Here is an 18,495-nt window from a genome sequence, read left to right on the forward strand (position 1 = left end):
ATGATGGGAGGAAGAGATGGTATTTATTATGTAACTATGGCTCTAATTAAAGATTAATTAGTAAGTTACCTCTGTACAACACTCATTTATTCCTGCTGAAATACCTTTTCATTCTGTTGTCTTTAAACTGTCTTAACAACAATTAATCTCCATTAATCTATCTTCCTCAATTCCTGACGAGACACTCAAGTTTTAACATCACTAAAAAGAAATCAGCATATACACCTACAGCAAGTAAATATAAAACTCAGTTTCCCACTTAAAACCCCCTTCAATTAGAGGCACAAACGCTGAAATAAAACAAGGAGTGAAAGCCAGATTTTTCATAGTCTGTAATTACTTTTTTAAACTGTTGAATAAGAATACCCAGTGTTGCATGAAGCTGGGCTAATTATAGAAAAAAAACTCTCACATTTGAAGTTAAATTATTTACAATTTGATATTCAAGTAATGATGCTAGCTATGGATCCGATCATGAAAAAAGTTGTCTCAAGAATCACACTTTAGTTATTTAATATAGTAGAAAATCACAGAAAGAATATAAGAATATCTCCCCCCCACCTTCCATACTACGCTCTACTTTCTGTAATAGGTTAGTTGTAATCCTCATTTTGGAATCAATTATTCCCAATGGCCAACCAGACAGGTCAGCTTCATGATCCCAATGACTTTAAGAGCGCTGCGAGCATTTCTTAAAACGTAGGCAATTAAAACCAGAAATCTCAATATAAGACAGACAAACTAAGATCCTAGCATGACAGCAAGACAGACAGCAACTATAAAAATCAATTCAGAATCCCACAGAAGTACTTCAATACAAAAAAAAAAAAAAAAGTCCACAGTGTTCGTTACAAACAACATAAACACACACTTAAGAAATGCCAAACTGTGTCCCAGCAAGTAGGGATCATGCAAACAAGTTTGAACTGTCTTTACTCTTTGAATATGAAGTTCCACCATGCTGATGATGTAACAGAGCCAGTGTTTTGATGCAGAAAAAGATAAAATAGTATCATGGTTTTTACTCTTCACAACTATGAAGCTATAAAATTACTGAAATACTGTATCTATTTGAAATCTGATATTAAAAAAATGCCAGTAAAAACAGAGAAAGCTCAAGAAGTGCATCTACTTTGCTATTGCAAATGAAGTTTAATTAACCTGATGACAGTATGAAGATTCTCATATGGACAGTAAATACTAACAAACAGGTCCCCAAAATATTTCACGTTTTTTAAGTATCACAAGCTAGAAACAAACTGCAGAGTCAACCCAATGTCATTATGTGTATTTGAGAGAAAAAACATTGGTACAATCCACTACAGGTATAGGAGAACTTACAATAATTGAATTTTTAAAGTCAGGACTGTGTACTGTCATAAAATATATGTTTTTAGTTAAAAAGAAAGTATCAACTTGATAGCGGCATTATTTGCTGAAGCCGTTCTATTATGTTTGAAATCAAATCAGATGATCATACTGTATCTTAGTTATTAATTGCTTATGAAAGATGGCAACCGACCTATAACTATCATCTGAATTTCTGTTATGATATTCATTGAACCTTATCATCATACATGGAATAATAAGACACCATTAAGCAAGAAGTCACATTGACACACAGAACCCATTTACATGAATATCGGCAGAACTCTAAAGAAAGTGATGTGAAGCTGAATGTGCTTCTGTCTCTGAAACTATTTCATTTAGTTACCTACACTTACTTTAAATATTAACTATTCAGAGAATATTAACCCATTTTTCTCAGTTTGTAACTAATCAAAATGTATCAAGATAACCTTTTAACACATACCAAGTTAACAGACTGTAGTCAAAACTACATGAATTTAATTCAGCTTTAATTATTTTTTTTAATTAAGGGGGTATATTTACCTGAATATATTATTACTGCAATATATTGAATTTTTTTTTGAACAGATTATGGAACAGCCATCTTTTTTTTTCCTCACTTACAGTACCAAAAGCTTATTTTCTAAAAAAAGTTTAAAAACCTAAAATTAGGTAATTTCTTCCGTAGCCTTTGCTTCTATATTATGAGAATTTAATTCATTTTATTATGATTAATTAAATTTATGCATGGTAATTTTATTCTAATTAATCTCCTACCTTAGTATGATATCAAGCAATATTCCTTTTTGTATTTTCTGAAGAAAGTCTCATCCACAATTACCGGTAACAGCTTTTGTTTATTAGCAGGAAGAGAACAATGCCTTTAATTACGGTGTAATTCCTGCATCCTAAAACACTATACTCAGAGATGATTTACGGTCAGACACATCTCAAATGTTCTGAAACTCTCCAGCAGTTAGAGAAATGTTCAGCCTGAAATTCTTTAACTATCTCATCTCTGTATGTGTCATCAACAGTTCGTCAACAAGCTGATAGAAACAAAAGAAATACATGCTGTAAACTAGAGATGTCATTGCCCACCCACCCCACCCACCCCCTAAGATTTATTCTTCAATCCAAAAAATAAAATAAATAGGGGAGTGTAAAGAACTTCAAAATATTTCATGATAAACAGAAACGGATATAACTGGCTATGACTTTCTAAAAAAAGAAAAACACTCTCAGGTCATCCATTAATTATGAAAACACAAATCCTTAGGCAGAATCAGCTAATTTCTTACCTGTTTTGGCAAGCCACAAAATTTGCCAGTCTGATAAATGCTGTCAAGACACCTACAGTTCAGGGTGCCTATTTTCATTACCAGGAATTGGGAATCTAGCCATGACATCAATGTATGTCCACTGAAGCAAGGCTGCCCAGGAGACACTCAACAACTAATTTGCAAGAATTTCATAGGATCATCATATTTTTGTCAATACAAAACCAAAACAAAACATTAGCAGTTTTTGGTTTTAAACTCTTCTGCTTGTCAGACAATCCTCCTTCTTTAAGAAATTCAGGTGATCAACCACAGAACAGAAAAAGGTAAACAATACGTACTTGGCTCTTTTCTCACCAAATCACTTGAGTGATGGCAATCATTTTTCTAAGTACAGTAAATACACAGGTAGCAAAAGAACAAATAGCAAAGCATTTACTCAACACAACTTAAAAATAATGTATATAACCTGTAAAACAGCTGTCAAGCTTAACAAGAAAACACAGTTGCAAAAGGTACATTTCAGAACGTTGGTTTCATTTATGAACAAAAGTGTGGCTTACTTGACAGCATTCAGCCTACGCACAGCACGACAAGGCAAGGACAATTATGAGGCAGTATTATAAAATTTTCTGATGTGAATGTATTGCAGGGAAATAATAAGCCTGGGGGGGGGTTTAACAGCAGAACTGATAAACATGATTACTAGCAAGTCTCTTAACCTTGCAAATAAGACAGGGTGGAAGAGAATGTGTAAGCAATACGAAACAATATTCCACTTAGTCATGAGTTGTCTGCCTTAAGCTACTTTTCCTGCAGTCTTGTCAGAAACCTAATATAAATCCATATAGAGAAGATATTTAATATCTCCTTGTGAATTTCTGTCACTGAATCCATTCAGATGGTTAATCCTGCTAAAAGTTATTTTCCAAGTATACAGTAGTTCAGAGAATTCTTCATCACATTCAATTTCTAAATGTGATGAGCTCTAGACATCAATCCCCCCACCCCTTATTTTTTTTTCTCCTTTGGAAAACCTACAAAACCCACTTCTGTCTTGTCACAGTAAGAAAGATGTCACATGAATTATCTGAGTTTCTATAAATACACAAAACGCCTTGGACTTGGCCATGTACCATACCTCCAAATAATCCCACGCATACAGACATGTGCTTTGTGTAAAATAAAACCCTGCAAATTTCTTTTTAGAAAAAAAGGACTTTTGCCTAGTTTTTCCTCACAGTTTTGTGAGCTTCTTGCATCTACAGTATACTTCACTGCTTTACACTTCTAAGCAAAAGTAAAGCTGGATATATAAAATTTTGGTGGGAAAACGGGCTAGACAGACATGGTATTCTCCCACAGATTTAGGTACTGCAGGTTTAAAGGACCAACAGTCTCTATTCCCTACAGAAATAAAAGGACAACTCACTTGAGTACAACAAAGGTAAATACTTCTTCTCTAGAATGATCTGTTACAAGAAAATAAATAAAAAACATTAACAAAATTAATACTGACCCCTTCAAAATACAAGACATCTCAAGCTAAAATAATAAATAATCTCAACTCTACTGCTGATAGTTTTCTAGATTGAAATGATTCAATAATTATCATTAAATACTGTTCATTAAGGCAAAAAATGCACCCTTACTACTATCTTTATGACCCATTACTATAACTACTCCTTCAAGAAAGCTACACGGTTTCCACTTTGGAGCCCTGAATATAATAAATGCTCTAAGTTATACTCAGTTATATGTTTTCTTACGATCAGTGTGCTCTGTTATGCTATTCTCGGCACTGGAATAAAAGCATGGAATAAGAGACTTAAAACTTATTTTCAAGTGCTGTAAATACTTTACCAGACGATCAGAATGTTCAGATGACCAATGAAGACATGCAAAAAGGATATGCTCATCTTTTCTACAAACTTATCATGTTCATCTTGTGTTTTAGGGAAATTCTTAATGTCATTTTCTAGGCGCTGGATCTGCTGGTTCATTGAATCAAGGTTGCTCTTCAGAGTCTGAGCTGAAACTAAGAAGAAAATGACAATGAGTAGAAAGGTTCCAGATTGCAGAAAGGGTATCAGAAGGGGAAAAAAACAAATGTCAGTATAAATAGTCTTAAAGAGACGGATTCTATTGAGTAGACTCACATTTTTCTGAATTACTGCTCATAAAAATCACACTCTTCATAAAAATTAAGTGAAAATATCTAACGTAATATACCAAATCATCATACTTAATGTTGAAATGTCACCGCTTAATTCTGCCATTAGTTCAAATTATTCAATTTCTATTTGAATTTATTGGTAAAAAATCTAATATTTCATTCCTTTAAATCTAATTCAAAGATTAAAAAGTAACTAAGGTTCAAAGTGATTTTACCTTATTAATGCATGTACTTGGTTAAATGAATGATCCTATTAACGCATGTGCTCTGTTACAGAAACGATTTAAGCAACAGACAGGGAGAAAAGATCAAGTATTTTCCTTTTATCGAAATTAAACTGATTTCCAGAAACCAAGAACTGTGAAGCCCTTTGTTAACATCAAAGCTGTTCTGAATAATAGAAGCTATTGATAATTAAAAAGCAGCAAAGGGCTCACAGTACAGCACACACACACAAAACAAAAAACCAACCACAAACAACACCACCACCACCAAAAACCAAACCCACAAAACCAAAAAACCAGAAGCTGCCCTAAAGAGACACTGCTTACTCTGTCATGTGCTATTCTAATGTAAAGCACTATTTCTGTGATTTGTATTAAACAACCACCAATTGATACATGATGAGAGATATCTCCATTGGAAATCATGACATCACAATTTTGAAGTTGAAGTAATACTATACCACAAAGAAATTCCAGAACTAGAAGAAAACCAACTGTCTCTGCAGAGAAGCCGCTGATATTTTAAAATTAAAACAAACTGAATCCATACTATTGATTTTCATGACATAATCCATAAAGTCCACTTATCATTCTCAATTTAATCATAAAAAGCAGTTTGAAAAGCACTTGCTCTCAATTCAATGATGCATTTTAGAACCAAATTCTAGCTTCTATTCTTTGTCTCCTCTTGCACAGTTTACAAACACATGCTTTCAAGAAAAAGCCATCTCAACGCCACATTTCCCTGAAGAGTGCTGTAACATTCACACCATGTCCCATCCTTCCTCTACACTGACTACAGAGCATTTCAAGTATACTTTTTTTCAGAGCTAATTTATACTCTATAAACTACTTCATCCATAGTGACATTGCATATAATCCTGGTTAAGTCTTAAAAATACAGTGGGACAAACAACTTTGTGAGAGCAGAGGTGGAAACACCCAGCACATCATCTGCTCTTGGGGAACTGGCCCAGTCAATGCTCGTTACTGACCGCAGACAGCTGCTCCACCAAGCTAACAGGGCACATCTGCACCCCAGCTAACCCAAGGGTTCTTTGTGTAGGCAAGATAAGGACATGACTTTTTTTTAAGGGGTTTCAACTTGTAATTATTTGTTTGACGGTAAACAATTTGACCAAAAGTTGCACAGACTATTTTCGAAAGAACAGTTTCTTTTCCTTTTTCCTTGTAATCTAAAACAAAAAAAAAAAAATTGTGCTGTGGCTATGTGAGATTACACAGTAGCAGGAATTTGATTCAAGATGACTTGAAAAACAGTATACAGGAAATAAAAACACTGTAAATAAAGAAGCTGTTCCCAGAAGAAAATATATCCTATATTCTTTGTAAGTGCCAATTCGTATCAGCCATAACACCGCTGATGTAATTTTTCACAAGCACATTCAAATACATAAGGCAGCAATACAGCTGTCTTCATCCCAGACATATTCTTGATTTTATTTTCCATTTTATCTATTATATACTGGTACCAAAGGAACTACTAATCATGTAATCTTAAAATTATTAGTGAAACAGCTTTTTAAGCTTAACTCAACTTGGGGGAAGGAGGAGAATCTATACTGACAGCAGCATCCTTGTGGCTATTAACTTAAACATCTGAGAGCTAACCTTGAAATCAACCACTACAGCAGTTTAAACAATAAACATTATTTAAAGCTTTCAGGTTACAGCTGCATTAGTTTAATCATTTGATATTATTCTCAGAAAAGGAACACAGATTTTTGTTTGAACTGAAGAACTTGAATTACTATAATATTTTTGTAGGCTGTTATGTAGTTGGATAGGGAGACAAATAGCACTGAAGTAAAATGCTAGAACTGGAAAAATAAATTAGGAGGATGCAAAAGGTAATTTTACTGGAAAAAAGAATAGCAGCTGGTAAGCAAACAGGCAGCATAACAAAGTTTAACTGTTTTCAGCAATTTGAAAATATTTAAATGCATGACTGCTTAGCAAGAGTAGTAGCTTATTTTTGTCTGATATTTAAAAGTGCAAAGAAATTCAGCAAGCAATGACGAATAAGAAGTCTTAGCTTCTGTGATTAAAGTGGAAGAAGGCATTTTCAGTAACTCTGTTCTATAAAACTAAGTTCAGAAAACAGTTCAGATGAGGTGCATACTAGCTTTGAAACTACGAGGAATATCCAAGCAAGAAGGTGGCATTCAAAGGCTGTGCTTCCATTAACTGAGTTCCACATCCACACTGAACTATCAAAAAACATTGTAGAATATGCATTTTCAGTCACCTTTTCTGTCTTGCCTAGCCCAGGCAAATGTACAATTTTCTGTTCAAACAATTTATGAAGCTGTTGTTCTGCAAGACAAGCTTAAAAAGACTACATAACAGAAATCATCTACATACGCTATCATAAAATATCTGCATTTCCTCCCATAAACTGTTTTATTAGAGATTTACTACTTCAGTAATGTGAAGAGGTGGCAACATGAATACCTCTTACTCTTTCAGGGAAAATCATGTAAATTTCTTAAAAGTCTTGCAAGGTTTTTATTTATGAAGGCATAAAACTCTACTTGCAGCAAAGTGCTATTTCTTTGAAACCATTCCACAAATGCACACGCTAAACACACTGTCTCTATCACTATACTCCTTAAAGCTGCTGATCACAAGACAAAGGTTTGTTCACCTTCAATTTGCCCATCATTGTACACAAAAATTAGGCATCGTAGTAAAACTAGTTTAAAAATGTACACGAAAGGTGGCATTTACTCTTCAGTGGCACACAAGCACCCTTCAAGAACTATTACTGGGAAAGCCTCTCCGGAGCAACCGTTACAATGCTATTCTGTTTAATGTTGCAGCAGGAGAGAGTAACCAGCTAAACCCAGTACGCAAACATCTGTTTTCAAGACAGAAACTTTGAGGCATATATTTTTTTAAAAAGAGGAGAAAGGTGGGGGAGGAAGGAGGGGAGAAAACACAAACCACCAGCATCCATAACCCCAACACACTGTGGAATGAGCCATCCTAAGAAAAGGATGCAGCCTACAAAGAAGCCTAGAGATTTCCCTGTATTAGCAGCAAAAATAAAATATTTGACACAATTTTAAAGTAAAACAAATCAAAAGCAACAAACAATCTATCTCACTACCCTCACAGCCTTATAGGAGAATTAACACCCCCCCTCCATAGTGGAAAGGTCAGCATTTAAGAAATGGGGAAGTTTGAGAAGTGCAAACAAAGTCGAATCTGCTGACACAGGAAACAGTGGAGGCAGATGGCATAAACAAGTTTAGAACAGGACTGTTTAGCTCGTCCATGTCCGTGAAAAGGTATCAAAAGGAATTTGCAGGGATGTAATGCTTAACATGTCCCTGACAACATGTATGCATGGTGGGGGAAACAGGCTGGAGGAACCAAAATGTTTTCCCAAAATACATAACTCGCTGCCAGTACTGGGGAGAGCATCAGGTTGCATGGACCACTTGGCATTTAGTACATTCTTACGCTTTAAGTAAAAAACCACACAAACCCCAAAACCTATATACAAATCCATGTTCAAGGCCAATGAGAGGAAACAAGGCAGAGAGATCTCTCAATCTTTACCAAATCCCATCAGATTGGCCCCTTATTTAGCAATAAGGCTGGCTTGCAGAGACCTGCTGCAACTCAGACAGCGAAAAGAAAACAGCATCTTTAACATGTACCTCAAACCACTGTAATAAAAGGAATAATTAAACAGAGAAAAATTCCAATACCAGAAATTAAATGTGCATGTTTCAACTACCTACAGCATTATCGCACAGAATTACTATTAACATAAAGGATGAATATAAACCAGGTGACTATGAAGTTATGTGTATTAATGTATTGCCAGATTATTTCTCATGTCAGTGGAAGACTAATGTAAGCACCTAAATTTATCAATATTCTCTCTGCACAAATACTGAATAAATCAGTTAATCATGCATCTTGAATCTAAGACTGATTAAAAGATTATTTTGTATATTATTATTTATAGAAAAATCCACTGTAATTGAAAAGAACATAGCATGTTATTTTGACATGAAAGGTGGCATTTTTTTTTGCCACTTCATTATTTCCCCTATATTAATTCCTCCTCTATAAAATACAAGTAAGTAATAAAAAATTTCATCCACTTATTTTGGAGAAAGCAGTTGCACAGCCTGTACACTAAGGAAGGCTTAGTGAATATCTGGTAGACAGACCACTTTAGTCCTAGAAAAACGCTACAAGCAGTTAATCTCATGTTAATGTCAAACACTAGCTAGTCCCCACAGTCAGGCTAAACATTTTATATTTACAGTAATAGTACCAAAGGACAGAATAATCCTTTCTAAAATAAGATTGCATCAGACTGAGTCATCCCTATAACAAAAGGTGAAAGGATACATTTTTATTAGGTGCAGTGTCTCTTGCATAATAAATTCAAAGCATCTCTGATCATGATGCAAAACTGGGATGGCCACGTCCGCATTTAGTAAAATCTCAAATGAGATAGCCAATGATATCAATTACTTCAGTAAACAACAGCAAGTCTATATGAAGCAAATGAATTAGTGAATTTGTAAGCCTAGACAGTATTTGTACTATAACTACATTCTGAGCATACTAACGTTTATTTCTTTCTTTCTGATTGAGGGCAGATGAAAGTAGTCTTTCACAAAAGTCTAAATAACAGTTTAAGGGAAATGGATGAGCAAGTATGTAAACTGCAAGAATTACAGTCTTTGGTTACACTATTTATGACACTAAGTTTGTATTTCCTAGAATAAATGTTCTGTTGGAGTTGTATCAGTGCTACACAGTCTACTTGAGGGTTCCGAGTAGCACAGCACGCACATGTGTGTGTCTCCAAGTATGTCGTATGTTATATGTGTCTGTACAGATATGTACATATACTGTAGTAAGTATAGCTCACAGGTATACAGACATATTAATACATTTATATCTGTGTATTTTCTGCGATACAGGTGCACCATATATAACTCACAGGCACGTATGTATGTATACATACATTTATATGTGTGTATACTAAGACACATGCACATATATATCTGTGATACACACCACAGTATGCCTGTATCACACAAAAACACCCATACTGAAAGATTCATGGTGAAACAGCTTCCGAACTTGAAAGCAGCACAGCTCCCTTAACATGTTACTTCTCCAGTAATTAGCATGTCACCGTTCATACTAGAAATCTTTCCTAACGGAGCTATAGTGGCCGCAGGACACAAGCTACAATCAATCATGTTGTCGCACTTTGATATACAGATAAACCACTGTGCTAAAAAGGTAAATCCAGCATCAGAAGAATGATTCTGAAGGGCATGGTACAAATATGGCTTCGATCATAATTCCTCCTGAACACCAGAGGGGAAAAATACTGGAGATAGCACATGCATTGTCTCCTTTATCAGAAACTAGGTCTTCAGTATAGGCTAGCATGACAGACCTAGAATAAATTTCAACAGTGAAAATAACCCTATATTGAAATACATTTGGCAGGAAGGACACTGACCTTAATCATAAAAAGTTCTGAAGCGGAAACTAGATGAACAGCCAAGATAGATGGGATCAGGCAAGCTCTTGAGATTACATCCAACCAAGGCTACTACTGGTAAAAAGCAAACACTCCTCCTCTTTTCAGATAAACACCATGTGTTTTTAACAGAACTTAGGCAGAAGTAAAGAAGAAGTGTTGAAAAGTACATTCTTAGGCCAACAGTGTCTAAATTTCAGCAGAACCCCAGCTATGGTAAAAAAAAAAAAAAAAAAGTTAAGTTCATAAGCTCAAAAGAAATGTTAAAAGTGTTTACAGGTGGGGGTTAAAAACCTTGGAGCCAAAATGAAAAAAAAAAAAAAAAAAAAAAAAAAAATAGAGACCACCTTCCCTAGCCAAAGCACATCACCATCCTCCTTTTGTAAAAATATGTCTGAGCTTTCTGCCACAAGCTACCTATACCTAGCAATCAATACATCATGCATAATACACCTTTTTTTCCCTGCATCTTTTAAAGTTTAGGAAAAGCAGCAAGTCTGGCCAAATGATAATGTTTCATTTATATATTATGACAATGTACTATAAACGAAAACATGTAATTTGAAAAAAAAAATGAAAAAAGGAATTTTTAACAGATACATTTCACACAGAAGATGTGCATTCATACTACTAATTTGCATGCTAGAATTTCATTCACCAGCACAGTCTCTGCATTTTAGTCATTATCATAACACTGATATAGAATGCTGAAAGCAGGCAATGACAGAGCTATGCTTTATCATTTCAGACTTCGACAGTAACATCATTATCTCAGTTAACCAAAGATAAAGCAGTTGTGCATGGATTCTATCGTCCCATCCATTTGCAAGCAGAGGTGAACCACAATTTTAAGATAAGAGCACCTTGTAACAAGTCCAGCCCCAAGCAGCCCTTGGCTTTAGAGTTGAATGAGAAATTAAGTCTAAGACACTAAACATCTTTCAATCCATTATGATGTTTAATGAGGCATGTATGCGCAGAAGCTCTAGATTGCAATATTGTTCTCCATCTACTGAAAGGAAGGAGACTTACCAGTCCTTATCCCAAAAAACCCTCAACTGGGATCAAGACCTAAAACCATCACAATACAAATGTATATGACATCTTTACGTGTCTTATCATGGAAAGAAAACAGATATATCTGATACAATTTAAGAAGATGACAGCAAAAGAGATTTTAAACACACATCTGGAAAACAACTACAACATTTTAGCTTTTCTGTTAAAAAACAATTTTTGGGTACAAACTATGAACAGATTTTCAGCTTCTCAGAATAACAATAACAGCCATCTAAAGTGAGGAAATTTAATTTAAATATTACACACAGTGAAGTGCAAATGCCATTAACAAGCTTGCCTTGACAAGTGAGATAGTGGAAAAAACCCAAAACATTGCCTGTTAGGCCTAAAATCAGAAACGTTTTAAGCAGCATGCCTTCGCTCCTCTGGAGCTGAGGAAATTACAGACAGTGCTCACCATTCTGAAACATTCAACATATCCTCAAAACCAAAAGAAGAATTTCTGTGGGCAGCTTGTGTTTAACATCAATGTACGTACAGAACGGTACTCTGGTTTAGGGAATGAATCTGCTTGTCTCAGTTCCAGCAATTATGTGCCTAGGTTCATTTTAAGAATATAAGAGTAATTCTGATGTACATAACAACTTATTAAGACAAGAGGAATCAATTATATATGACAAACTGCGTTCGGAGCTCAAAATGCATTACCACTACCACTATCAACATGAGCCAGTTGCTAAAACTCTTCTCCAAAGCACAGCAGAAAGTCAATGATCTCTTAAGTGATGTATCAGGACATGAAATCCCCTCCTTGGACAGGTCCTAACATCCAACTCATTACTGGCTCAAAATGGTTTACTTCTTAAGGTCAAATTAATTGGCAATAAAAGACCAGTTTTCTGAAAAAGAAAAAAAAAAAAAACTCTCTGAGCCCATAAAATGCCTTCTGGTTGAAACCTGACAAGTGCAATGCTTATTTTTGTGACCAGCATAAATTCTGGGTGTGCCAACCTCCTATGTTCTCTGAACTCCCTTGAGAGTATCAGTTTTTTCACTTAACTTTCCAGTCTTATCCCCCTGAGTAAACTGTAAAAAACAGTACATTGTAGAATCTAAGCTTTATTGGTTGAATGTGAACTGACGTTTCATATCACAGATGAACATATTTTAGGAAACAGATGTCCCAATTTCAGAAACATAACCAGAAATATTAGAGCTGATCAGTGAGAGTATCACTATGTTCAGTAACATTCTCCTGGCAATATGAGTATCTCCTCCAGACCGCTCCAGAAACTCACTTTACTCTGATGTTAATTACAACTGTCTTTCAAGACCTCGAAGGTTGAGCTAATTTTGAAAACAGAGCTTATAATTACAAAAATCAGTATCTATTAAATGAACACACTGAAGCAAAACTTTCTGGCAAAGGTATAAGGCAGATTGCAAGTGAGATGAAGGAAAGAAGGGAATGGACTTTCAAGTTCTATTAATTGCATCCAGATGTGAAGCGTTAACTGAACATGCCAAATTATACTGTGTTTATTTCAAAAGCCCGTATTTTGCACTGTCACTATTTCTCCATAGTCCACCTTTGCTTGGTTTGCATATCAAACTTATGTAATACAAAAATGTAATTCATTGTGAAGCAGCTACAGCACACTATATTTAGTGGGGCACCTGTGCAAAAAAAAATATCAAAGTAAGTAAGGAATACGAAGAAAGAGAAGGAGCAAAGCTTTTGGAACACAACCTATCTGTTTTTACTAAAAACTCACTAGAGAAGGTGTTGAGCAACTTAATCCAACAGACCTCCCTTCAGGCTCTCAACTTGTACCAGGATTTTAGTCTTTCTAATTAACTGAAGCGCAAGTCATGCTTCCAGATGTGTAACAACCTTTCTTACATCAATGCAAGTGCAAATTCAACAGATAAGGAGAAAAAGAAAGTTCTGTTTTGTAACTTTCACTTCTCTCTAGTGGCTTGTATTGAGGAATTTAAATGGATTACATAATTTGAGAAGTCATTTAATGCAGTCTCCGAAACTGAATTGGTTTAACTACAGCCAGAAATTCTTAAATGTTTTCATTTCTTTAACAAGCAACAGCCCATGAGTGTCACTCCGACAATTCTTTAATTTTGCCCTTGATATTTACACTTCAGGGAGAGAAGTAGATCCTTAAAATGCATGCTATAGAAAACAACTTCGTTTAATGTAGAAACCAAATTGTAGCTTCAAAATGTATCCTCAGAATTCAGAACTACTAAAGTTTTGTATACTACGGATTACATGTTAGAAGACAGCAACTAAATAAATCCTCAAAACCTTCACAGACTAGGTAGGAAAACTGGATGGCAGTCCTGGGTCAACAGTTGGATTTGATGATCTTCAAGATGTTTTCCAAACTAAATGATTCTACGCTTCTACGAATTTAGTGAGCAATTTTGCAGAGTGTATGGCAATCCAGAATCCTACTTAGTTTCCAGTAGGATCCCTTTCAATAATTGCACTTTGGAACTGCAATACAAAACCAATCTGTGAAGCTTTTGCTTCCCTGTCTTCCTTCCTGATGCTTGTCAATGAAGGAGAGCACGTCTGTTGAAAAACTTTTAATGAGATGATGCATAAGCTACCATCAATATAGCAATATGCAAATACAAGAGTGTTACTTGAGAAAAAAAGTCTTCTCGTATTTGATGTACCTAACTGTGTATTTACTACATCAAGATAGTTTCTGACATTTTGATATTGCAGTTTATGTGTATGAAAAGAATGACATAAGTCACTATACAGTGCAAGATTGACTTTTGATTATGATGCAAAATGCCAACTTCAGATTCTATTACGGAGAGAAAAGTCACAGATGCAGGCATTAAATTTCTCACGCCAGAAGGCATTGTCTATTTTATATCCAATAACGTGCCAGATTGGGCAAAATCTGTTTCAGCAATTTAAACTGCGCAAGGTGGAAAATACTGCAGATCTCTTTGTAAAAACACAGTTTCTTGTACTGCAACGAACTATAAAACTTTTGTTTGACAGAGAAACGACTACTACTTATGAGTATATTTTAAATTGCTATACTTTAAATCAAAAATGGCACAGAAAGTTTTAAAACATTTTGCCCACTCTAAAATTATGGCATTAAATCAAAGTGAAATACCTGTATGTAATTTTAAAAATCAATATTTTCTTAAAGTATTTGTAATATATTAAGTATATACATATTTGCATTCCACACTGCTTCTGATTACTAATGTCCTTTCTAGAGAGATGCCTCAACCATCAGAACCATATGCTTGCAAATTAAAGAAATAAATTTTTTGTGTCAACATGAGTGAGAAATCTGTGCTCGTGTTATTAGTACTTTCTAGTTTTACTACATTGACATAATTCACACACACACACTCCCCTGAGGCATCTTTCACTGGATTTTACTCAGAATGCCCGTGTTTCTTTCAACAATACTTTGAAAAAATTATTAAGTGGTGTATCTTTATATGAGGTATAGAATTCTGTATGTTAAGGACTGGAAAACCCCCTCACTGTTTCTGGAAAAGACTTTATTATCTATACTGCATTCACAGTTGAGCTCAGCTCTTCACTTGGAGTCTAGCTGTTCTCGGGAGTCCTACCTAACGGCTCAGCCAAAGCCCAAATCCATACTCTTGTCTACATGTACAAGTTATCACTTGAACTTACCCAACACGTCAGAAGAAGATATGAAATGGCCAATGGCCAACTACAGATCACAGCGTTCTATATCCAATGGTTTCAGAAGCAAATACTAGTTGGACAACACAAGCTCACAAAACTTCACCTGACTCTACACAGCCTAGTAACTCCCACTCTTGGAAAACAAAGGTAACATGAGTCAAGAACTGTTAAATTTAGGAGGAGCTGGACACAACGTTCAACTGATAAAGATGTGGTTATGTTTTAAGTACAAGCACAATGCTTAAAATAATATACTGTGATTTGTAACTGTTGCTCTTTTAAAATCTGAAATTAAGTTGTTCTTATAAAATACATGGCTAATGCTCCTCCTCCTGATGTTCTGTATCATATATTCCTTTTTTATGATTTCTGGGAAGCTTGATGCCTAGAAGAGTTTCAAGTTAAAAAACCCGCATCTTTTCTAAGAAATTAAAAACTGTACTTTTTACAACATGACTTTCTCTAGAAATCTCAAACTTGTTATCTGACTTCAGTAACGTACCTCTTGGTTTTGATTTCACGTTTTGTTTGACTGAACCCAGAGAAAGGGATGGGAATTTCTCAGGTATTTAATAAAATGATCAAAGCAAATAACATGAAAAGCAACTGGAATTCCAAGTAAAGTGAAAAAGGTAAAAAGATGAAAGAAAGGCTTTACACAATTTCAACGGTAGGGGAACAAGAGTAAAACACTGCAGACTGGAGGAAGGTAAGTCAATATCACTTCCATCAAAGAATCCAGTTTTTACAATCTTGTGATTTTTTTATTAGTTTACCTTTCATACAGTCTGCTTCAAGTAATAAGTAATGCTTTTCCAATAATCTCTTGACAGTTAATCAGTTTGACCTTTGCTTATACTTTACAGAATAAAACTGTTTCCTAATTTATTTTTACTTCTCATAAACCACTAGGTTGATCTTCCATCTTGAAAAGATCAAATATTTCATTATACCTAATATCAGATTATTGAAGATTTTAGTACATGCATGGGCATTTCACCTAATCCCATTGACCTTTTCATATTAAAATCCAGTTTTATGCTTTATCTGCTATTAAAAAAAAAAATAAAAAAAATAAAAACCATCCATTGTTCAGATCCTGGTTCTTTATTCTTATATGAAAATTAAACCAAAACAAGACTCACTTTTTATTTACACGGAACTAGGACAATGCACCCAAGATTTAGAAGAAGTTGAACATGTTAAGTCTTGTATTTGGAATTTTACCTATCGTTCAAACTACGAGGCGGCCTTCTGCCTAAAAAGTAAGAAGCATACATCTCAAGTAATGAGGATGTCACCCATTTAGCTCATATTTTCTTATTTAAAATTCATACAGAGATAATATTTGCTGGTAGATTTCCTTCTATTTTATGTATAGCTAACTGATGCCAATGTCCTCAAATCTGTAGGCAATTTATTCCAAAAGCAGCCTCCTACAGGAAAAATAAACCTAACTGTCCATCCCTGAAACCACTGCTTTATAAAACACCAAAAAATAAATAGGAAGTGAAAATCTTCTCTTCCACACAAAGCATGTTAGCTTGCCACACAGAAAAAATGACCACAAGTGACAGAACAGATGAACATTACAATTAAACAAAAACCAAAAAATACCATGGGGAACAGTTTAAGCAAGTTGCACAAATCACATTTATTCTGCCAAAAATCTGCTTTGTAACAGAAAACAAAGAAGGGCTGAAAGGGAAATTTTGGTCATTAAAAATGAACAGTAATTTATACTTCTCATAACAAGTCAGTGCCGTTTACAGGAAATGTAATGACCTTTATCTTACACTATGAAACAAATATAACTGCAATAAAACCTTTTTCATATGTATTCTAAGCATCAGGATTATTAGTGGCTTTGCTCCCATAAATATGCTTTCTCTTTTATGAATGCTATAGCTTAACTAAACCCCACTCTTCTGGTTTGATTCCTCAAGTCAACTTACAGGACATATGAGGCTTTGAATCAAACTATAAAAATCTCAAGCTGCAAGGTTAAGTGTCAGCCACAGGAGCAAATTAATAAAAGATCATCAAATGTGCCTGATAAATTCTTTACAGAGCCTTATGGTTTAACAGGGAAGAAACAGATGATTTAAAAAAAAAAAAATTATCCTCAGAAAAGAAGTGTCAAGTGGTAGAAAACATTTCTGGAGTTTAGATAAGTTGACAAACTCCTATTTATCCAAATAAAATTAATCGCTATGTTACTCTGTCATAGATCCTTGTGAACACACTGGTCACACCAGTGACACTTGCAGCAAGAAAAAAAACCAACACCAAAGCCTAAAGCAAACAGTTTGAGGACATTATTTGACTACATATCAGAAGCCAGGTACAAACCCCACAGAGAGGAAACAGCAAAGTTAATATTAATTTTAAAAATTGTTTTTAAATTTTTAAATAAATTAAAAATTGTGTACTATCCATTGTAGTGCTCAGATGCAAGCAGCCAGCTGTATGCTGCTTAAGCATGCATTTTATTTATATATATGTGTGTATACATCTGGTACATTCAAGATGGTAATGTACAGGTTATCTCTTCAGACTCTACATGCCTTAAAACACACTGCCATCCTCGACCCTACACTGACAGATCAGTTGCATTTGGTCAACGGGCATTCATGCCAATGAAGTATTCATCAGCAAAGAGCAAAGTGAAGCAAGGAGACAATCAATACAAATAAAGTTTAGTTTATATGCAGAAAAAGCTGCAATGGAAAGGTACCTGTGAAGTTTGAGAAACAGCAAAAAAATTCTATGATGACAATCACATAAATCTGTGAATGTGTTGGAGATGAAACACCACCAAAGTTAGACTGATTGACAAACTATTCTCTAAGTCTTTGGGGAAAAGAGAGTTCTGCTCTCAGTACACTGAAGTTTAAGACAGAAGACTACTAACTGAATGAAAATGATAGCTTAATTTTTAAAAAAATCTATGTTAATCTAGCTAACCGCTGCACTGAAAAGGGACACTGACTGACAACACTGAAATAAAATGGAGAAAGAATTGCAACAGAGAACCTAGATAAAGCTATTGGAAAAGTATATCCAAATTTTCTTCCTCTCTTTTCCCTTCATATTCTTGCAAGTATTTATCTTCTGATGAATTAGCAATGCCCAGTGAAAATAAAACAGTTTGCATTATCTTCCTCAACCACCATAAC

General features: G+C 34.8%; 1 protein-coding gene across 1 annotated transcript in view; it reads right to left on the reverse strand.

Moving 5' to 3' along the window:
- Positions 1-18,495, reverse strand: part of DIAPH2 (diaphanous related formin 2) — a 243,897-nt gene that overhangs the window by 122,630 nt on the left and 102,772 nt on the right. The window contains exon 24 of the mRNA XM_055817800.1: positions 4,543-4,668. Within this exon, the coding sequence (XP_055673775.1) occupies positions 4,543-4,668 (126 nt within the window). The remainder of the gene's footprint in view (positions 1-4,542; positions 4,669-18,495) is intronic.

The sequence above is a fragment of the Falco peregrinus genome, chromosome 13, assembly GCF_023634155.1.
Source record: "Falco peregrinus isolate bFalPer1 chromosome 13, bFalPer1.pri, whole genome shotgun sequence".
Lineage (NCBI taxonomy): Eukaryota > Metazoa > Chordata > Aves > Falconiformes > Falconidae > Falco > Falco peregrinus.